The following is a 23,882-nucleotide window of genomic DNA, read 5'->3' as shown; positions in this document are numbered from 1 at the left end:
CCTTGGCAAGTGGGAAAACAATTTCGTGAAATGCTTGGCGTTTTTACCTTTTCTGTTGCTTATGAACAATTACCTAGGAACTTTGTTTGGATAAATATTCTATGGATGTATCCTTGTGCTTAGTGTCAATTGTGGGTTCAATCTTGTATGACGTGCTATTCTTTGATATTACTATGCATAGTTTTAATAACAATATTATCCACCAACGAGACGTACCACAAAATCTCACTTTGTATATTTCACTTGCTAACGCTTGTGCATGATTTTTTTCGTTCACATTTTGAAGCATTCATATATTGATATCAAAACCTTCATTTTGCATTTCTGTCAGTTGTCTTAATCAACAGACTAAATTGTATTGTTGATTCATAAGCGAAAGAATTCGAACTTGTTTTCTGTTACTCTAGAAATGTCCATTATATATCTAATATACCCATTACTATTCTGTAAGTTTCATCATTAATATCATTAGTTCATCTTCACATAACCAGCGAAGAGTTAATCATTGTTGGAGAGTACTGAGCTAGTTATGTCCTGTAGCAAATAGATTACCACAACCGAAAGCATAATGTTGGTGTGTTACAGAATATGGTAACAAATCACAGAGTGATGTAGAATATTACAGTAATAAGAGTTATTGTAGAATAATTTCTTTGATTGATTTCCTTTTATAGGATTCCCTGTAATTGTATAAATACCTTGTATATTCATGAATATAAATACAACTTCTTTCATTAGATTACATGGTATCACAGCCTAGGGATCAAATTTCTTTAGAAGTTCGAATCTTTTCCTGGCAGCCTAAGAAAGGGTTGGGTCACTCATTAGGAGTGACAAATTTATCTCACCAGCACCATAAGAAGAGATAGAAGGAGAATTTTTTTCCATCTCTGGTCTAGGTGGCAGCGAGTGAACCTCACGCACCACCTGCACCTCATTTCTGTCTTCCACTCGCTGGCGTTTGGTCCAGCATATCTGTTTTTGGCTTACTGCTCCGGCATCTTCTCGACAATCACGACACATTCTGGTATTCTTCTAGTGTTGAACCTCTATTTGAAGGTTTGTACTTCGTTTTCTCTTCTGGTATTTGTCTTTTGTGCTGCTGAGACTCAAAAATTTGGGTTTAAGAAATCTGGGTTCGAGAATTGGTTAAACAGCCGTTGTTCAGTCAAATTTAGACATTCTGGTTATAGATCATTTGTTGCTCGTATCAACTCTCTGACATGGTTGAATATTATTTGGTTTGCTGCCCCGTACTTCTAGTTCGCTGATTCTACAACACATTGTGTGTTTCTTCAATCTGGTACACTTATTTGAGAGGAATTGGTGGGTTAGACTTGTTGAACTCCTTTTGTATTCTGAATTACACTAGATATATTTGTCAGAAAAATGACTAAGAACACAATTCTTGTTTCGGCTGATGAGTATGCAAAATTCTCTCATTTTCAAAAATCACGTAAGGAACCCATTTCAGTTACTACATTTGCGGAGTCAAGGAAAACATGTCTTTTCTCCTCATCGAATAAATGGGTGATTGATTCAAGTGTCACAAATCACATGACAGGTAATTCTAATATGTTTTCTAGCTTTCAATCACATAAAGCACTTTCTCCTCTGACAGATGGTTCAACTTGTAACATTGTGGGATCGGGGACCGTTAAACCAACCTCAACTATCACCTTGTCATCTATATTAAGTCTACCAAAGTTGGCCTTTAATTTTATCTCTGTCAGTAGAATTACCAGAGACCTTAATTGTTATATCTCATTCTTTCCCGATCATTATTTGTTTCGTGATCTTACGATAAATCAAGTAATTGGTAAGGGGCATATATTCGACGATCTCTATATTCTTGATGAATGGGAGCCTCGATTTGGTGCCTACTCCTGTGTTGTGTCTCCATTTGAAGCACATTGTCGGTTAGGACATCCTTCATTACCTATGTTAAAGAAGCTTTGTCCCCAATTCCAAAATGTTTCTTCCTTAGATTGTGACTCATGCCAATTTGCAAAACACCACCGCATTTCGGTAGATCCAAGGGTTAATAAGCGGGTTGGGTCAGCTTTTGAATTAGTTTATTCTGATGTTTGGGGACCATGTCCTGTTGTTTCCAAAACTGGGCATAAGTATTTTGTTACTTTTGTGGATGATTTCTCTCGAATGACTTGGATTTATTTTATGAAGAGTCGTTCTGAAGTGTTTACTCACTTTTGTGCCTTCCACGCTGAAGTCAAAACTCAATTCAATGCTTCGATACATATGCTAATGAGCGATAATGCCAAAGAATACATGTCAGAATTGTTTCAGTCATTCATGAGACAACACGGTATTCTCCATCAGCCTTTATGTGTTGATACACCATCTCAAAATGAAGTTGCTGAGAGGAAGAATAGGCATTTACTTGAGACAACTCGAGCACTTCTGATCTAGATGAAGGTTCTTAAACAGTTCTGGATAGATGCAGTCTCTACAACTTGTTTTTTTTATTAACTGAATACCATCTAGTGTGTTTGTTGGTAACATGCCTTATAGTGTTCTTTTCCAGAACAAGTCTCTCTTTTCGGTGAAACCTAAGGTTTTTGGAAGTACATGTTATGTTCGAGATGGTCGACCATCTATCACCAAGTTGGATCCCAAAGCATTGAAATATGTTTTCCTTAGCTATTCTCGACTTCAGAAGGGATATCAGTGTTATTCTACTGAACTTGGAAAATATTTGGTGTCAACCGATGTGGTATTTTCAGAGTACCCCATTTTTCTATGCACCTCCCGTTTCTACTAGACAGTTGGAAGAAGATGAATGGTTAGTCTATCAAGTTACCCACACTTTGAAAGAACAATCAAATGATGTTCCTCCATCTCCCAGTTCTTTTATTGAGCACCAATCGTGCCTTTAGAACCTGCTCCGTCTGTGCTAGCAAAACCTTCAATTGTTCAAGTTTACTCGAGGAGGAGAAAGACCAATGAAACATGCCATGTGCCAGTTCCTTCATCATCATAACTTCCGCCATCTGATTCTTTAGAAAACCTTGACCTCCCTATTACTCTTCACAAAAGTACACGTACTTACAAATACACATATCTCATTGCTAATTTTGTTTCCTATGACCACTTATCCTCTGCGTCTAGATCTTTGGTTGTCTCTCTAGACTCTATCTCTGTACCCAAAACAGTCAAGGAGGCTTTGCATCATCCTGGATGATCTGAGGCAATGCTCGATGAAATACATGCCTTAGAGGAAAATCACACGTGGGATTTGGTGGATTTACCGAAGGGAAAGAAATCAGTGGGATGTAAGTGGGTCTTCACTGTTAAAGTCAATCCATATGGTTCTGTGGCCAGACTGGTGGCTAAAGGCTATGCTTAGACTTATGTGGTGGATTATTTAGACACCTTCTCTCCGATGGCCAAACTCATTTTTGTCTGGCTATTCATTTCCCTAACTGCTTCTGAGAATTGGCCTTTACATCAGTTGGATATCAAGAATGCATTTCTTTATGGTGATCTTCAAGAGAAAGTGTATATGGAGAAACCAATCATCGGAGGCAACTAGAGTGCTTTCATCAAATGATGCATGTGGGCTGAGCCATTCTCATCCCAAGTGGTGCCCCGATTCGGCCTGGCCAATCGGGAAGAGATTCACATAGAGACTGCTGCTATCCGGGAATCTCTTTCTATGTTAGCTAGCGGGGGGAGCAACCACCCAGTTTTGTTGCTCAGAGGAGTATAAAAAAGTTTGTCACTTGAAGAAGTCTTTGTATGGTTGAAGCAGAGTCCCCGAGCTTGGTTTGGCAAGTTTAGTGAGGTAGTTCAGGAGTTTGGACTAAAAATGAGCAAATGTAATCATTATGTATTCCACCGACACTCCATAGCTGGCACTATCCTACTTGTTGTATATGTTGATGACATTGTCATCACAGGAAGTGATTATGCGGGGATCTCTTCTCTCAAGTCTTTCCTGCATACTAAATTTCATACAAAGGACTTGGGTTAGTTGAAGTACTTCTTAGGAGTAGAAGTAAATAAAAGCAAGAAGAGAGTTTTTCTATCTCAGAGAAAGTATATTTTTGACCTGCTTGTAGACACTGGAAAGTTAGCCGCCAAACCTTGCACTATTCCAATGGTCCTCAATGTGCATCTTATGTAAGATGATGACGATCTTTTTTACGATCCTGAGAGATACATGAGGTTAGTTGGGAAGTTAAACTACCTCACTATGACTAGTCTGGATGTTGCCTTTGCAATAAGTATTGTTAGCCAATTTATGTCAATGCCTACAGTCAAACATTGGGAAGCTTTAGAACAAATTCTTTGTTACTTGAAAGGAGCTCCTGGACGTGGCATATTGTATGGCAATCATGGTCATACTCGCGTAGAGTGTTTTGCTGATGCTGATTGGACGGGATCCAAAATTGATAGAAGATCTACAACAGGCTATTGTGTTTTTGTTGGAGGGAACCTAGTATCGTGGAGAAGTAAGAAACAAAGTGTTGTATCTCGATCTAGTGCTGAATCTAAATATAGAGTTATGTCATTATCTACGTGTGAGATTATGTGTATACATCATCTATTATCTGAAATTGGAGTGAAGCACTATACACCATCAAAACTCTGGTGTGACAATCAGGCTGCTCTTCATATAGCCTCAAATTCAATGTATCATGAAAGGGCTAAACACATCGAGGTTGACTGTCATTTTATTCGTGAGAAGATTCAGGAAAAACTCATTTCCACAAGCTATGTGAAAACAGGAGAGCAATTAGCTGATTTGTTCACTCTATGATTTGTTACCATATTCTGTAACACTTCCCCTCGAGTTGGAGCATAGAGTGATTGTAGAATATTACAGAATAATAAGAGTTGTTGTAGAATATTTCTTTTATTTGTTTTGATTGATTTCCTTTTATAGGATTCCCTATAATTGTATAAATACCTTGTATATTCATAAATAGAAATACAACTTCTTTCATTAGATTACATGGTGTAAATACCAAGTCAAAATTTTAAGCTGTGACCAGTACACTGCATGTTTTGACCATCTGAAACTGAAATTTGGGTAAGATCCAACAAGACCCAGACCGTCTGTTTGCTTAATGGCTTCTCTGTTATCTTGGTGCTTGATCAAAGCTTTAAGCTCCACTAGATGGAGCAGCTGGCACACCTTCTGCAAAACCATTTACAAGTGGTGGCGGGACGACCCATTTGCCTTCAGATTGCTGGCACACCTTCTGCAAAACCATTTTCAAATGGTGGAGGGACGCCCCATTTGCCTTCAGATTCAAGTGGTTCGGAAACATGAACACTACCATCTGACATACCTCATGCATACTGCTTTGGATCTTCTAGATGTGCTGCAACAACTGGGTGGATATTTGAACTGCTGCAGAAAAATGACAAGGTTATTGAAAGAATTACTTCAAATATCAGAGATGAAATCTGTTTGGTGAATTGACTATGTATCCTGACATTACTTCTTGAGGATATCAGACACATAAATTTACTTATTGGATGGACACGGGGATGCAGAGAAGTTCCAAAAATCAAACGCCTGAAACATAGCATTCCGAGGATATTCCAGTGACGCCAAAAATGTTAATTCTAGCAATCAGATGCCCGCCCCACTTCATTGTAATAACATGATTTTACAAATACATGATTGCAAAATGAAATTCTTTTGAAACATTCATCCCAAATTTTTAAAAAAAGATGGTCTATGCATTAAATGTATGTTATGTTCAAACATAGCCATGCATTGATTGATATCTTTTTACCAACTGCCAAGTTTGAGGGTTTTCCCCCCTTCCCGTGATGAGTTGCAGTTCAAACTTCAGGACTGGATGTTGTTCTGATACCGATTTCACTATTCTAGGTCACGAAAATCTAACAATAAGAAAAATGACGTTTTTTTGTCATCAATAGTGGATTGCAGAATATCTTAAATTAAAGCAGTAAACAAGTTAGCAGGCAGCAAAAAATACCTCATACTGGGTGAAAAATAAGCTGAAGGAATAATACCGGCATCGCATATGGAGGTGCCCTGCAGTGAATATGCACACAGTTGCATCCAAGAAACTGGCATGTATCAAATGGCTATCACATGAGAAATTGGGGTTAGCGCGGAACCTACTGTAGAAATAGATATAATGTATTAGTTTTTGAGATCTGACGGCATTTAATAACCAACTGTAGTCCGGGAGAGGACTTACATGCTTTAAACATTTCAACTGTTGTTTCATCTATTGCAATCTGTGCCTCATGCACAACAAAGAAATGAGTTTGATCCTGATGAAACTGTGCTCTGGTATCTGATTGAGATATCGATCGCCCCCGTAGCTGCAAGGATCTAGCCCTCTGCATTTCCCTCCCAACAGTGCTCCATACACAGCTGTACAAAAGCAGATGATGTTGATGAATACAAAAGGATAAGAAAGAGCAAAGAAAAATATAAATAATAACCCCTTTAAAGAGTGAAGAAATATTGATAACTAAACAAACTCTCCAGCTAAGCATTATTTCCTAGTAAGAGTTCACTGTGAAATTTTCTGTTCAATACCTGATTACAATTTCCCTCACATCCATGTTGTGCAGTCACAGAGATACAACAGCTTCCAAATTGTGGGGTAAGGGGAAGGAACATGGCTAAAATTCAGTAGAAAGCATTTAAGATGTGAACTTGAAATACGAAGCCGACGTTTAGTTACTATTGCTAGTCCAAAGTTGGACACCATTAAAGTTGTCAAATCATTGCGCACAAACATTAGCGGCCTTGTGCTCTGATCTAGACAATATATAAGGATAAAGACAGAAGGATCTCCGAAGGTGCAGAAAATGATACTTGATCATCAACTCTTCTTTACTATAAGTTGAAAAACCTATTAGGGAAAAGAAAAGAGACTAGAACACATAATGTGTAGGTGCTAGACCTCGTTTAGGAGGCCTTAAGCTTCCCATGACGTTCTGAAAGATCACCTTTTCTTAAATTTTAATTTCACTTCAATAGAATCAAGATAGAAAAAAGAGATGTCACGAAACTAAGACCCCTTCCCTCCCAAACAGGAGGAGAACTCACACTCATATGAAAAGAGAAGCACAACACTGCTGGATCATTTCCACTAAACTTAACACGAACAATTTTATTTGCTGATGGCATGTTCTGATGTTACACACCTTGATCATCTCAGATTGTGCACAAAGGTGTTGTGAGAAACATTAAAATTTCCAACCTTAAAACCTGAAGGAGGACGAGTTATGGCTTAATGTGCATCAACTTGTATGTTGAATGGAAAAGTTTTTTTATCTTATACATGAATTATTCGCTATCAGTAATTCATGAGCTAACAAACACAATTAGATATTTCATGAATCAAGAGACATGGGGATTATACCTTAGTCACTCCAAGAAGCTTCAAGGACCGACACTGTGACGGATCACTAATTACTTTGAGCTTCCATATCTTGGATTTGTCATTAAGCTCTTCATTAATTCGGGGTCTTACATGCCCATTTTTACAAAGCCAGTGGGATGCAAAATACATATTAGTAGATGATATTGACATGAAAAGCAGGCAAGACTTCTTAGTGTGTCTTCCACTTTTAAACCTAATGAGTATCTATCTATCTTTTTTTATAAGTAGGAAGTCTCTCAAACTAAATACTGTAAATAGTTACAACAACACACCAGTGCAATTTCAAAAAGTGGGATCTGGGGAGGGTAAGATGTAAGCAGACCTTACCCCTATACTTATGGGGTAGAGAGGTTGTTTTCGATAGACCATCGGCTCAAAAGAAAAGTGGAATTCGAAGCATGATTATAAGGAAATAAGGGCGCAAAAGAGATACAAAGCAAATAGAGCAACAAATAGTAATAAACGCTAATAACAAAGAAAATATATGATAACGGATAAGGAAATGAAACACAATAAATACTATTGGACAAAAAGACCATAGAAATTGATAAAGAAAAAAAAAGTTGCATGATACGCCATTGATGGAGTTAAGTCAACAGGTTTAAAGTTCAATTTGGAACCCTAAAGTTGTTGAACTTTAAGCCTATTGAATTAATTCCATCAATGGCATCTCATGTAACTTCTTTTTTCCTTTTCAATTTCTAGGGTTTTCTTGTTTAACAATAATTACTTCATTTCATTACCTTATTTGTAGTCAAATATTTTCTTTGTTAATCAGTATTGTTCTATTTTCTTTGTATCTCTTTTGCTCTCTTATTTCCTTATATAATCATGTTTCAAAATCCACTTTTCTTTTTAACCGATAGTCTATCGGAAACAACCTCTCTACCCCATAGAGGTAGTGGTAAGGTATGCATACATTTTATCCTCCGTAGACCCCTCTTTTTGGGATTGCACAGGGTATGTTTGTTGTTGCCGTAACTTTTAAGTTTGAGGCTTCCTACTTATAGAATAAGATAGATAGATAAATAGACACTCATTTTATTTAAAAGTGGAGGATACACAAAGAAATCTTGTCCGATTTTCATATCAATTTCATCTACTAATATGGTTTTTACATTCTATTGGCTTTGTAAGACTGGATGCAAGAAATGTAACACCCGGATTAATGAAAAAACTAATCCAAGATATGAAATCTCACTGAAACTAGTGAATCATCACAGTGCAGATCCTTGAGGCTTCAATCTCAGAGTTACTAGGTAAAATTCCAGGTTTCTTGATTCGTGAAATATCTAATTGTAAGTGTTATCTCATTTTCAATACTTGGAAACCTTTCCATTGAGCATATTGATAGCAGATAATACATGTATAAAGTGAGATAACATAGCAGAAATACACGTATAAAGTGAGATACATAGCAGATAATACATGTATAAAGTGAGATAACATAGTAGATAATAAAAATGAGATAATATAGGAGATAATACATGTATAAAATGAGATAACAGACTCCTCATTGAAGATACCAACTGATGCACATTAAACCATAGCTTGTCCTCCTTCAGGTTCTAGGGTTGGAAATTTCAATGTTTCTCACATCGCCTTTGTGCACAATATGACATGATCAAGTCCCGTGGCATTTATCAGCAAATGAAACTGCTAGTGTTAAGTTGATTGTAAATGAACCATGTGATCCAACAGTGTTGTGCTTATCTTTCCATTTAGGATATGAGTTCTCCTCCTGCTTGGCCCTTAATTTCTATCTTGGTCACCGGATGCGATTCTATTAAGGGTAGTGATTACAAACAAAAAAGGGCTGAGAATAAAGCTTTTTGTGGTGAAGGTATGTTTGGTTCACTTGGAATCATGAAATACACAAATTTTTTTGTTGTTGCTTTCTTATCTCTTAGGTTTTCTGCTTCTGTTATTTGGTAAAAATGTTTCCTCTTGCTGTTACTTCATCATTTGTAGATTGTATGTCTTCAAGCAATTTTGTTGCATGGTCCATTCACAATCATGACTATTACTAAAAATGTATCCCTTTTTTATTTTTGAAACTACTAAAACTGCATCTCATTTTTTAGCTATTTACTTCTTCTTTCTATTTTCTTGCATATTTTTGAGTTAAAGGATTTCTACAAATATCCCTTCATGTTTTATTGATTCTAAGATTACGAGAAGAGGTACAAAAAAATCTAAATGTAATTTACTTGTAGGCAGACACCATTTAGACTGTAAAGATATCATTAATTATTGTTTTTTTAATTTCAGTAATTATTAACTATATGTTTATCATAAATTACTAACACTTCTTGCATATGTGTAATATTAACTTGACAACAGTCTATTAAGCATTCATTCTAAGGAAGATACATGTTAGTTTAATTTCTGTATTGTTTCTATTATAATTCAACAACTTCTTGATACGCAGAAATAATAAAAAGGAGGCTACAAGTTCATAAAGATAAGGCAAAAACGTGAAATATTCACAACCATAGCCAACGGTCAGTGCTTTGGATGACGAAAGGCAACAAATAGCCAACAAGGGTCTGCCTCACCTAGAGGCAAGGCAAGAGGCTAGGCACTCACCTTTGGGAGTTAAATTTACAAACCATTCCACTGATGCCAACAAAAGAGGCCACCTATTTGCAATTCCAGAATTTGTTTGCTGATGCTACAGATATTGGATTTACTGTAGGCTGCATGATATTATAGCAAAGAACACCTGGTCATGTTTGTGTAAAGAAAAAAATGGAACCCTAAGATTTAGTTCCAGATCCCCTGGAAGCTAATACCTTCATTGTTTGCCAAAACCTTTATCCCATTTTCATTAGCAGAAACAGGCTAATAGAGAAATGAATCGAATTAGAGGGATTGCCTTGAATAATTAATTTTATTGATATAAAAGGAAAAAGCAGTTAAATATAGTATACAACACCACAATTTGAAAATCAAAATAAACTTACTGGAAGACGAAGGGATCCATATCCCAGAATTTGATTGAGAAATGATCAACCGCTGCCACAAATCGATTTTTAGTTGTATCAAATTGCACAACACCCATCTATGTTTCCAGAAACCCTAGATTTGCTATTTTTTGAATTGTAAGTAAATACAAGATTTGGGTAGATGTGATTCTTCCGTCAGTGATGCCATAGATGAAGCCTTCTTCTCTATAACGGAAAAGCTTCATTGTCTGAATTGGTGTTGCGCCGTCATGCTACTTCGGCGGTTCTGGTTCTGGTTTTGGTTAGGTTTCGGCTTTCAGTAAGTAAGGTTAAGATATGAAAATATTTCATGAAATGCTACACTTTTGTATCATTTTTGTTGCTGTTGGATGAATATGGATGTATTTTTGTGCTTTATTCTTATTTCACCCCAATTAGACTTTGCTACAAATTACTATATTTATATCATAAATAAAAATAATATATTTTACATATATAAAGAATTTATACCATGTATATATTAGAAATATATATTCATATTTAATAAATATTTTTTTAACAAAAGGTGTTTTTGTCATAATAATTTATACCATGAATATTTATCTGATTAATTCATATAAAAATATAACAATAATATGAACTTTCTATAAATTATATTTATACCATAAAAATGCATGGTATATTTCAGATATAAAAATGTATACCATGTGTATATAGTAAAAAGTAATAATAAATTATATGTAATACTAATATTTTTCTATAAAAAATACTTTCAAAAGAATAAATTTATACAATGAATATTTATTTCATAAATTTATATTAAAAATATAACTATAATCTATCTTTGCCACTAATTATATTTATACCATGATTATAGTTTAGATATGAGAATTGTATATCAAACATATATTACAAATAAAATTCTATATGTAATAATACTATTAATACTGATTTTACATGAAAATAAAGAGTGATATTAAAATAAATAATATATATAATAGTTATAGTATAAATAATATGTTAGTTAAAATATTTGAATACATATAGAAAGAGAAATATGTGATAATCTTTTGAAGGTATTTTTTTTTAATGATTGAAGAGAACTTCTATAGGTTTCTGTAGATTCATAAGCCAAAATTCAAAACTAGCTTTATGTTACTCTAGTAATAATGTCCATTGTCTAGTACTCCATTACTGTGCTCCAAGTTTCATAGTTTGTACTATCCAAGTGTTTATATAAGTTTTTGTTTTGGTTTTCCACCTGGAGTCTGAAACCCATATTGAATCCCCGACTAAATCCAAATCGCGCACTGCAACGTCCATTGGGGGATAGCTCCAATATGATTTTCTCCGTACCCCGGGCTCTAACCCCAAGACCTCGAATTAAAGGTGGAGCAATCTCACCACTGCACCACAACCCATGTTGGTGATTATATAAGTTATTATTCTTTTATCTCCAAAATTGAATTTGTAATGAATACAAAAATGAATGGTTTCATCGGTTCAATATAGTCATTACATACCAACTTCATCTAAATTTGCTTTATCTTACAATCAGTATTTAGACAATGAAGGAAAGAGAAGTAGTTGGTAATATAGAAACTTTCCTGAATAAACTACGAAGGAATGTCATTAAAGTAGTTGTTTTCATTTTCCTCTATATATGTTAATTCCTATTAGAATTACCATCAAATTGTGTTCACTTGTTTCATATCAAGTTCATAGGAAAATGATCAATAATGCCAATTGCAGCCTGCAGGAGAAGTTTCGTGAGATTGAAGAAGTAACAAGAAGAAGAATGAATTGAAGATAAATGAAGGTAGTGATTACAAATAAAAAAGGGCCGAGAATAAAACTTCTTATAGTGAAGGTATTTTTTATTCACTTGGCATCATGAAATACACAATATTTTTGTTATTGTTTTTTTATCCCTTATGTTTCCTATATACTTTTGTTATTAGGTAAAAATGTTTTCCCTTGCAGTTACCACACCATTTGTAGCTTGTATGTCCTTTAACCAATTTTGTTGCATGGTCCATTCACAATCACGACCATTACTAATATTGTATCTCTTTTTTCTTTTTTTTTAAACTACTAAAACTGTATCTTATTGAGCTATTTACTTTTTTTTAATTTATATTCTTAAAGTTCACAGATTTCTATGTGATATCCCCCCTCATGTTTTCTTGATTCTAAGATTAGGAGAAAAGGTAAAAAAAAAATCAATGTAATTTGTTTGTCAGTAGATATCGTTTAATTAGACTTGTAACGATATCATTAATTATTGTTTTTAATTTGAATAATTGTTAACTATATGTTTATCATAAATTACTAACACTTCTTTGCATATGTGATTAACTTGACAATGGTTTATTAAGCATTTTAAGGAAGATATATGTTAGTTTAATATCTATAGAGATAAGGCATGCGTACATCTTACCGTCCAGAGACCTCACTTTGTGGGATTGCACTGGGTATGTTATCGTTGTTGTAACTTTTAAGTTTAAGGCTTCCTACTTATAGGGTTCCAATCGAACTTTAAGCCTGTTGAATTAATTTCATCAATGGCATCTCATGTAACTTCTTTTTTCCTTTTCAATTTTTAGGGTTTTCTTGTCTTACAATAATTACTTCATTTTATTACCTTATTTGTTATCAAATATTTTCTTTGTTATTCAGTGTTTATTACTATATGTTGTTCTATTTGCTTTGTATCTCTTTTGCTCTCTTATTTCCTTATATATAATCGTGTTTCAAAATTCACTTTTCTTTTGAACCGATAGTCTATCGGAAACAACCTCTCTACCCATACAGGTAGGGGTAAGGGTATTCATACATTTTATCCTCTGTAGACCCCTCTTTTTGGAATTGCACAAGGTATGTTTGTTGTTGCTGCAACTTTTAAGTTTGAGGCTTCCTACTTATAGAATAAGTTTGGGATTGCACAAGATATAGGACACTCATTTTGTTTAAAAATGGAGGACACACAAAGAAATCTTGTCTGATTTTTATATCAATTTCACCTACTAATATGTATTTTACATTCTATTGGCTTCAGTAAGTAAGGTTAAGATATGAAAATATTTCATGAAATGCTACACTTTTGTATCATTTTTGTTGCTGTAGGATGAATATGGATGTAATTTTGTGCTTTATTCTTATTTCACCCCAATTAGACTTTGCTACAAATTACTATATTTTATATCATAAATAAAAATTAATTTATTTTACATACAAAGAATTTATACCATGTATATATTAGAAATATATATTCATATTTAATAAATATTTTTTTTAACAAAAGGTGTTTTTGTCATAATTATTTTTACCATGAATATTTATCTAATCAATTTATATAAAAAAAATATAACAATGATATATGAATTTTCTATAAATTATATTTATACCATAAAGATACATGGTATATTTCAGATATATAAGCGTATACCATGCATATGTAGTAAAAAATAATAATAAATTATATGTAATACTAATATTTTTCTATAAAAGTACTTTCAAAATAACAAATTTATCCGATGAATATTTATTTCATAAATTTATATTAAGAATCATATATCATATCATATCATATATCATATATATATATATATATATATAAAAGAGAACTTTAGGCTCACCTATTGGCGCCATCAAAAATCAGAATTACCTTTTAATTTATTTATTTCTGAAACTAACCTTCCCCTTCCATGGAAAGTTGTGACTTCTATGAAAAGTTGCGACTTTAATGAAGAGTTGTGACTTTTATGAAAAGACGTGACTTTTATGAAAAGTTGCGACTTTAATGAAGAGTTGCGATTCTTATGAAAAGTTGGACTTTTATGAAAGGTTGTGACATTTCCAAATAGTTGTAACCTTTCTGATAAGTCACAATAAACATTTGTTCACACTACCCTTTGTTGTCTATAAATAGAGGGATTTCCTCTCATTTTAAAACAACGAAAATTCTGAACCTCTTGTTCTTCTTCTTCACAATTAAATATTTGTGTACTTTGCTCCTGTTGAGTGGCTCACTGATACCATTGCTTATGTTACAGATCATGGTATGTATTTTTGCAGTCATTAATTTATGATTATGTTATTAAAGAATAAATGATAAGATGTAATAATTTTAATTTTCCTTTGCATTATTATTGTTTGTTACTACGTAATCTTGTATGTAAGATAATATAGTGTTTTAGTTTTAATGACGAATAAGTTTTAAATATTATTTTATAAATTCCGTGAAGTTAAATTTCCGCACGAAGCGCGGATAGTTTTACTAGTGTAACAATAATCCAACTTTGCCACTAATTATATTTATACCGTGATATTTTAGATATAAGAATTGTATATCAAGCATGTATTACAAATAAAATTCTATATGTAATAATACTATTAATATTGATTTTACATGGAAATAAAGAGTGATATTAAAATAAAATATTTGAATACATATAGAAAGAGAAATATGTGACAAGTCTTTTGAAGGTATTTTTGTTTAATGATTGATGATAATTTCTTTGTATCATCAGTTCATATCACATTTGTCATGAGAGTGAGTTGTCTTTTTCTCACAAAATTCTGGCCCATTCTCAATGAGCCAAATCAGAGAATCAAGCTCTTTTTTTGTGCTGATAATTGAATTAGCACCATTGTAAGGGAAAAATGATTAAAACAATTATGACAGTCACCAGATATAAAAGAAACAACACACATTGTTGTTCATAATAAGTTGAGGTTGAGGAGACGTCACAAGTCAAAGGGACTCGCCCTTAGAAAGCTGAAAGGAAAAATTGTTGGAGTACTGAGCTAAATTATGTTATGTAGCAAATGGATTGCCACACACAAAAGCATAACATTGGTGTAAAAACCAAGTCAAAGAACACAATTTTTTGTGGCATTACATACACCTCTCATGTTTGACTGGAATTTGGGTAAGATCCAAAAAAAAACAAGACACGAGACTGTTTGCTTAGAGGTTTCTTTGTTATGTTGGTGCTTGATCGAAGCCTGAAGCTGCAATAGATGGAGCAGCTGGTACACCTTCTGCAAAGCCATTTTCAAGTGGTGGAGGGACGCCCCATTTGCCTTCAGATTCAAGTGGTTCGAAAACATGAACACCACCATCTGACATACCTAATGCAAATTGGTTTGGATCTTCTGGATGTGCTGCAACTACAACTGGGTGGATATTTGAATTGCTGCAAAAATATGACAAGGTTATTGAAAAATTACTTCAAATATCAGAGATGAAATCAGTTTGGTGAATTGACTACGTATCCTGACATTACTTCTTGAGGATATCAGACACATAAATTTACTTATTGTATGCACACGAGGATATGCAGAGAAGTTGCAAAAATCAAACACCTGACATAATATTCCGAGGGATACTCCAGTGATGCTAGAATGTTCATACTGGCAATCAGATGCCCCACTTCATTGTAATAACATGATTTTACAAATACATTATTGCAATGAAATTCTTTTGAAATATTCATGTCAATTTTTTAAAGCAAGATGGTCTAGGATAGTTAATTTTGTAGTCCTCTTGTATGCATTAAATGTACGTTATGTTCAAATGTAGCCATGCATTGGTTCATATCTTTGTACCAATGGCCAAGTTTGTGGGGGTTTTTCACCTTTCCGTGATAAGTAGCAGTTCAGACTTCAGGACTGGATATTGTTCTGATACCAATTTCACTATTCTAGCTCATGAAAGTCTAACTACAAGAAAAATGATGTTTTCTTCTCTTCAATAGTGGATAGCAAAATATCTTAAAAATTAAAGCAATAAGAGGTTGTTTCGTAGAGTGCATTAGAAAAAATAATGCCTGTCTTAGTTTTATGTATTACTAGTACCATTTTTGATACACTCCCAATATATGTATAACTAATACTACACTCTACTTGGTATTATGCTAAGTATTACTAATACATAGAAATTCATGGTATTAGCAATGCAAGGGGTTATAATGCATGCATTCGAATGGTTAAAGACATAATTGTCCCTCAACATTTTCCATGTCCTTTCCACCATATTGATGGAGGGTAATTTTGTAAACAATTTTTTTATAAAAAATAATGCAATACGTGTTATTTTTAAAGAACCAAACCAAACATTGCATATTAAAAAATCTCAGCATAACTAATGCTTGCATTACTAATGACAACATTATTCTTACACACCCTACCAAACGACCCCTAAATAAGTTAGCTGGCTGCAAAAGATACCTGATACCGGGTGACAGATAAGCAGAAGGAATAATGCAGCATTGCATATGGAGGTTCCCGGCAGTGAATACGCACACAGTTGCATCCAAGAAACTAGCATATATAAGCTGGCTATCACATGAGTATGTGGCATGAGAAATTGGGGCATCACTTTCACGCGGAACCCACTGTAGAAGAAGATAGAAAGTATTAGTTGTTGAGATCTGACTGCATTTAATAACCAACTGTAGTCCGGGAGAGGACTAACCTGCTTAAAACATTCCAACTTTGCTGTTTCATATACTGCAATCTGTGCCTCATGCACAACAAGGAAATGAGTTTGATCCTGATGAAACTGCACTCTGGTATCTGATTGAGATATTGATTGCCCCCGTAGCTGCAAGGATTTAGCCCTCTGCATTTCCCACCCAACAGTGCTCCATACACACAGCTGTACAAAAGCAGATGATGTTGATGAATACAAAAGGATAAGAAAGAGCAAAGAGAAATATAAATAACTATCCCTTTAAAGAGTGTCAGAAATGCAGAGTGTAATTTTTTATAGATTAATGATCATTTGAGATGTGGATGTAGGCTTAGCATTAGTTACCAGTAAAAGACATTAAAAATCCAAAAACTAATCATGATTCATGACTGCAGAGAGGAGATTATGCAAAAGGAGATAATCTGCAATATACTTGGCTTATCTGTAGGCTATATAGTTCAGATTTTGTTTTCTTCCAAAATGCTTGAAACACTTTCAAAACAACAACTTCATGTTTGATTATTCAAAATTTTCACCTTTATCATCATCAAATATGACATGCAGTGAAATTACTTCTAATTCCCATGCCTATTTGATTGGCTTAACATTGAATGGGATGGAGAGTGTATGATGCACAATATGCAAAATCGTTGGGAGAGAAAATGTCTATTATACACATGTATTTTCCACATTAATTGTGAGAATAGTTTAACAAAACACTGAGAAGTAAGTCAAATACGACATGATAGCCAAGCATATAAGTCATTAACCTGAGAATCAGCTCCTGAGGAAACTAGCACATTGAGCACATGAGAGAAGGCAAGGCCAGTTATCCTTTTAGAGTGCCCTTTAAGCATGCTTTTAACCTTCATCAAGAGACTCACATCTAGTCAATAACAATGTATGGTAACTGGGCCTAGAACATTACATTTTCTGATGACTGACAATAACAACAAAAACTTCTTGTTTATCTTAATCATACCACATCCAGTCGGACATTATATATCTGGATGGTAGAATCATCCATGCCAATAGCGATAATGTTGTTATCTTGAGGATGGAAAACAATATAAGTTGCTGCTGGAGGTGGAGGCATGAAAGATGTCACTCTCTGCATCCATAAGATAATAATTCTGCACAGGATCTTTGAGTCAAGGGTAGAAATAAAAAGAAAATCTTGTTATACCTTGAATGCCATCATGTTGAACAAGGACATCCTTCCACCAGATGTTGATATCACATAGGCATCATTCTTGGACAAAGCAAAGCAAGAGACAGCTTCCTCATGGTTTGGTTCGTGCACATCATATGTCATTAAGATGCCACTTGAAGGTTGCCACAGTTGTGGTGAAACACTGGCTGTGGCCTAAACAAAGATTGACACAATTCTCAGAATCACTTCTGTACAAAATGGAGGAAAGCCATGATTTTTGTGTCCAATTTACCTTGCCCTTTGAATTGCGCTCATTTTTTTGCCACTTCCAAAGCAGGTGAATAGCATTTGATGCTAATGCTAAGATAACATTACCAGAGCTCGTATATACTAAGCTTGATATCTGGAGTAAACAAATTGAATCATAACCAGAAACTGTATCATCAAAACTAATACAGTTAAAACCAGGGAACAAATATTGATAACTAAACAAACTCTCCAGCTAAGTATTGTTTCCTAGTAAGAATTCACTGTGAAATTTTCTGTTCAATATCTGATATTCTGATTACAATGCCCTCACATCCATGTTGTGCAGTCAGAGAAAGTCGGAACACAACAGCTTCCAGATTGTGGGGTAAGGGGAAGGAACATGGCTACAATTCAGTAGAAAGCACTCAAGACGTGAACTTGAAATACCATGCAGACGTTTAGTTACTATTGCTAGTCAAAAGTTAGACACTATTAAAGTTGTCAAATCATTGCACACAAACTTTAGAGGCCTTCTGTTCTATTTAGACAATCTCGAAGGAAATCGACAGACAGATCTCTGAAGGTGCAGAAAGTGATACTTGAACATCCACTCATCTTTACTGTAAGTTGAAAAATCTATTACGGAAAAGAAAAGAGACTAAAACACAAAATGTATAGGTGCTAGACCTCATTTAGGAGGCCTTAAGCTTCCCATGACATTCTGAAAGTTCACCTTCTTTGGAATTTTAATTTCACATCCGGTGACCAAGATAGAGAAAAGAGATGGACGTGAAACTAAGAACCCTTCCCTCCCAAACAAGAGAACTCACATTCATATGAAAAGAGAAGCACAACACTGTTGGATCATATAGAGAGGTCAAATTTTGTATTTAAGGGATAAATAATTAATGTTGAACAACCTTAACATAAACTCTTCCGTGGCACAGTGGTAAAGCTTGTTCATTTCCACCCTTTGTGCGCAGGTTCGAATCCCACGGAGCACACAACCGTTTTAATTTTATGTTGATATAGAACACAACTTCACACACCATTATCATGTTCCTCAAGTTTCTTAATTATTAATATTAAAATTTTAATAATATAGAGTAACATGTATGAATAAATTATTTTAATTTTGAATATTAAAAATCATGTATTTCTAATTTTTATCTAGGATATAATGTACTTTCGAATGGTGAAAACAAAAAAGGCAACATTTTACATTAAAAAAATTGTGTTTATATATGTTAACAACTTTAAACCCAAAGCTAAAATCAATACATGCATTTTATCTTCTTCTTTTTTAAGAAAAATATTTCTACTGGTGTGATTTATATTTCGTAAAGCTAGACGCATTTGTTCTATCAATATTTCACTTTAAAAACAATAATCATATATTTTTATCATATAAAGTCAATGCATCAAATAGAAGAAGAAAAACTCGATTGTTTATATTTGATACTGACAAATGTTTAGATCGTTCATGGTAGAATCACTAGGTTAAATAAATCACTAGGTTAAATAAATAACATTCAACTTACTTATTAAAAAAAAATTGAACACCCTTGATGAAATTTCTGGCTCCGCCACTGATCATATGGTTCATTTCCACTCAACTTAACACTAACAATTTTATTTGCTGATGGCATGTTTTGATGTCACGTGCCTTGATCATATCAGATCGTGCACAAAGGCATCGTGAGAAACACTAAAAATTCCAACCTTAACATGTTCACTGGAAAAGTCTTCCATCTCATTTTATACATGAATTATCCGCTATCTGTATGTTCAATGGAAAAGTTTCCGAGTTTTGAAAATGATATAATAAACACAATAAGATATTTCATGAATCAAGAGACATGGGGGTAATACCTTAGTCACTCCAAGATTTTCAGGAAGCTTCAAGGACCGGTACTGTGATGATTCTCTAATTTCAGTGAGCCTCCACATCTTAGATTCATCATTAGGCTCTACATTAAGCTGGGGTGTTACATTTCCTGCATCTTCATTCTAACAAAGCCAGTAGAATGTAAAATACATGTTAGTAAATGATATTGACATGAAAGCAGACAAGACAAGACTTCTTGGTGTGTCCTCCATTTTAAAACCTAATGAGTATCTATCTATCCATCTTATATATCTATCTTATTCTATAAGTAGGAAGCCTTCAAACCTAAAAGTTACAACAACAACAACATACGCAGTGCAATCCCACAAAATGGGGTATGGGGAGGGTAGAGAGGTTTTCGATAGACCATCGGCTCAAAAGCAAAATTGAATTCAAAGCACGATATAAGGAAATAAGAGAGCAAAAGAGATAAAGAGGCAAATTCAACAACATATAGTTACAAACACTGAATAACAAAGAAAATCTATGATTACAGATAAGCAAATGAAATACAGTGATTACTATTAGACAAGAAAACCCTAAAATTGAAAAGGAAAGAAGAACTTACATGCGATGCCATTGTTTGGAGTTAATTCAACAGATTTGAAGTTCAATTTGGAACCCTAAAGTTGTTGAAGAACGGCGAGGCGTCAATGACAGGAGGAATGATTCCCTTAAAAGGTAAAAGGAAAAAGACCAAAATAGCCATCAAAAGTTGAACGACAGTTTTGCCCTTCGTGCAAGCATTATTGCAATTATCTTGTTTTGTAAATATACATTGTAAGAATCACACAGAGAAGTACAATTTAAACTTTTGATTTACTTCGTCAAAAAAATGTAATAAGTGCTTATATAAGTTATTATTATACCATTAATCTTACATGCCTTTTTTTACCTCCGAAACTGAAATTGTAATGAATACAAAAAAGGAATGGTTTCATCCGTTCAAGGAAGTCATTACATACCAACTTAGAGTAAATGGCCAAAAACATCTCTCAATTATAATCCAAACTTAAACTACATCCTCATATTATAACAATGAACAAATAACATCCTTGAACTATCCTAGAAGTTACAAGTTACATTCCTCTCTTAGTTTTCTGTCAAAAACTAACAGCTTCAAACAGAAAATATGCCATGCACGTGACTTATCCCTACAAATTTACCATTATTGTCCCCTCTCCCTAGCTTCTTCAGCAAAAGCAAAAACATAAGCTTCCATCTCTTTCATTTTTATCATTTGGAAAAATATAGACAGGAAAAAGTGGAAGATAAATACTCCACCCATACCTTGCTTTCCAACAGCCCTAATATCACTACAGCCTACAAGGAATAAATATTTGGTGAGATTAATCTAAGAAATGTGCAGAATAACATGAAAAATAATTTCTTCTCTTTAAAATAGAAAGATTTTTATATATAAGCATTACCTTTGAAAAGTTTACTTTCATCTAAATTTGTCTTATGTCATAATCGGTATTTAGACAATGGAGGAAAGAGAAGTAGCTTGTGATATAAGAATTTTCCAGAATAAACAACAAAGGAATGTCATTAAAGCTGTTGTTTTCATTTTCTTCTGTGTTAATTCCTGTTAGTATTACCATCAAATGTTGTGGTGGGCCGGCAGGTACCCCTCCACCCTTAACAAAATTCTGGATTTGAACTTTGGGAATAGAGAACTGTCAATGATTACTATCAAAGTGAAACTTGCATGAGCAAATCTGAATTAGTCGGATCTTCAAACGGGCACCCGACATCAGGTAAGAACAAAGAACATATGGACATTCATCAAATTGTATATTGTTCTTTATATAAGTGTTAGTAAATTAAGAAGCACTCGCTATTTTTTTTTTTCTCTTAAATATATACTTTTATAAAAGTAATGAAAACCTTTCCAGTGGTGCAAACCTTGCTATTTCAACGATGGTTGTTTCTAATATGCAACCTTGCTATTTCATATAAATCAAATCAAAGGCATTGGTTTTGAAACAGTGAACATAGAACAACTATTAAATGCACATATTAATCTGGTTCTTGAGACAAAAGGTGAAAAAGTTTGACTATATACAACTACAAATTACAACGTGATTTGTTAATTACTTAGTAATTACCATGAGAAACACTTGCAATGCACGTGTCCAAAAACTAGTTTATGGAAAAAGTGAGTATGTTTCATATATATTTTTTCCATGGACCTGTGACCTGATAACAGCAAACAAGAACTTATTTCCAAATCACATTTAGGGGGTTAAATTTGCAAACCATTCCACTGATGCCAACACAGAGGCCAGTCCACCCTATCTGCAGAATTGTTTGCTGATGCTACAGATATTGTATTTAATATTAAAGCAAAGGACACCTGGTCATGTTTGTGTAAAGAAAAAATGGAACCTCAAGATTTATATTAACTGAGTAACAAGTACCTTTGCAGTTTCAGATGCCCCGGAAGCAAATACCGTCATTATCTGCCAAAATCTTTATCCCATTTTCATTAGCAGAAACAGCCAATAGAGAACCATCCTTGGTGAATCGAATTAGAGGGTTTGCCTTGAATAATTTATTGATATAAAAGAAAAAAGCAGTTAGAAGAATATAGTATACAATACCACAATTTTCTCAGTGAACCTCAACATAAACTTACTGGAAGGCCTCCATCAGCATCAATACTTGTCAGGAGTTGAACATGGTCCATATCCCATAATTTAATTGAGAAATCGTCACCAGCTGCCAAAAATCGATTTTTAGTTGTATCAAATTGCACAACACCCGGATGATTTCAAAACCCTAAATATGTTATTTTTTGAATTGTACGTAAATAATTTGTCTGTTGAAGTTTTTGTAGATGTCATTCTTGCGTGTATCTTGGTTTGCCATGCCATAGATGATAGATGAAGCTTCTCTGGTATTGCGCACTTGAATATGAGGGAAAATGTAGATGAAGAATGTCATGAATTTGTAAGAAACAGCAACTACTTCTGAATTCTGAATTTGGTGTTGCGCCATCATGCTACTGGAGTAAATTGACGAGGAGGTGATAAAAAAGTGTTTAGAAATTAAAATTGGTGACAAAAAAAGATTGACCAAGTCAATTTTTCTTTTAATCAGTGATTAAGATAATTGGGGTCTAAAATGTAATATTTAAAATTTCTAAACCTTTAAAAACATTCAAAATAAACTCAATTTTTAATTTCAAAATGTTTGAAAAGTTTTTCATCTCTTCTTAAATTTTAAAATTTAAAATCTCTTCAAGATTTCTTTCTCCTTTTTCTTCCTTCTTTCTTTCTCTTTCCAGATTTATTGTCCCTCCTCTTCTTCTTCTTCTTCATTTCTTTTTCTCTTCTTCCATTTATTTGTTCTTCTTTATTGTTGTTATCATTATTGTTGTCGTTCATTATTTTTTATCACGTTTTTTCTTTTTTCTCTTGTTGGTCTTATTTCACAAATTAATTTGCTTTAATTTTAAAAAAATTGAAGTTGAAGTCATTGTTTTTTTTGTAGAAAACCAAGCAACAACTGAAGTTGTCGCAATAACTGTTGAAGTTATTGTAGCTACTGTTAAAGTTTTTTCAGCAACTGCTAAAGTTTGCTCAGCAACTGTTGAAGTTTTTTCAGCAATTGCTGAAGTTGCTGCAACAACTACAATAATTGTTGTGGCAAGTGAGGTAAAAGAGAGGGTGGTAGAGTGGCTAATGAGATGTTGGTGATAAAAACGAAGGTGGAGGTGATGATTGTTATGGAGGCAGAGATAGAGAAGAAGGAG

General features: G+C 33.9%; 1 protein-coding gene across 2 annotated transcripts; it reads right to left on the bottom strand.

Moving 5' to 3' along the window:
* Positions 1 to 15,315: 15,315 nt before the first annotated feature.
* LOC125832694 (protein TOPLESS-like) lies at positions 15,316 to 22,636 on the bottom strand. 2 transcript variants are annotated; one of them, XM_049511903.1, is made up of 10 exons: positions 22,546 to 22,636; positions 20,691 to 20,795; positions 20,107 to 20,244; positions 18,278 to 18,388; positions 18,019 to 18,198; positions 17,815 to 17,943; positions 17,603 to 17,698; positions 16,836 to 17,018; positions 16,589 to 16,755; positions 15,316 to 15,555 (listed from the first exon to the last, which is right to left on the bottom strand). In XM_049511903.1, the coding sequence occupies exons 2-10, from the start codon at positions 20,700 to 20,702 to the stop codon at positions 15,342 to 15,344; spliced, it is 1,230 nt and encodes a 409-aa protein (XP_049367860.1). In that variant the 5' UTR covers positions 20,703 to 20,795; positions 22,546 to 22,636; the 3' UTR covers positions 15,316 to 15,341. The 2 variants fall into 2 exon arrangements, with proteins under 2 accessions (XP_049367860.1, XP_049367859.1); XM_049511902.1 differs by having other exon boundaries at positions 20,691 to 20,745.
* Positions 22,637 to 23,882: the final 1,246 nt, after the last annotated feature.

The sequence above is a fragment of the Solanum verrucosum genome, unplaced genomic scaffold (genome assembly GCF_900185275.1).
Source record: "Solanum verrucosum unplaced genomic scaffold, falcon-dt-bn FXZP01000009.1, whole genome shotgun sequence".
NCBI classification, from domain to species: Eukaryota; Viridiplantae; Streptophyta; class Magnoliopsida; order Solanales; family Solanaceae; genus Solanum; species Solanum verrucosum.
Note: the sequence above shows the minus strand (reverse complement) of the source record. Positions and strands in the feature narration are given on the sequence as shown.

What these genes read in the sequence shown, in the direction of transcription:
- LOC125832694 (XM_049511903.1), bottom strand. An exon ending in ATAATGTCCGACTGGATGTG is followed by an intron (nt 17,699 to 17,814) that starts GTATGATTAAGA and finishes CTCTTGATGAAG; the next exon opens with GTTAAAAGCATGCTTAAAGG. An exon ending in AGTTGGAATGTTTTAAGCAG is followed by an intron (nt 16,756 to 16,835) that starts GTTAGTCCTCTC and finishes CTTCTTCTACAG; the next exon opens with TGGGTTCCGCGTGAAAGTGA.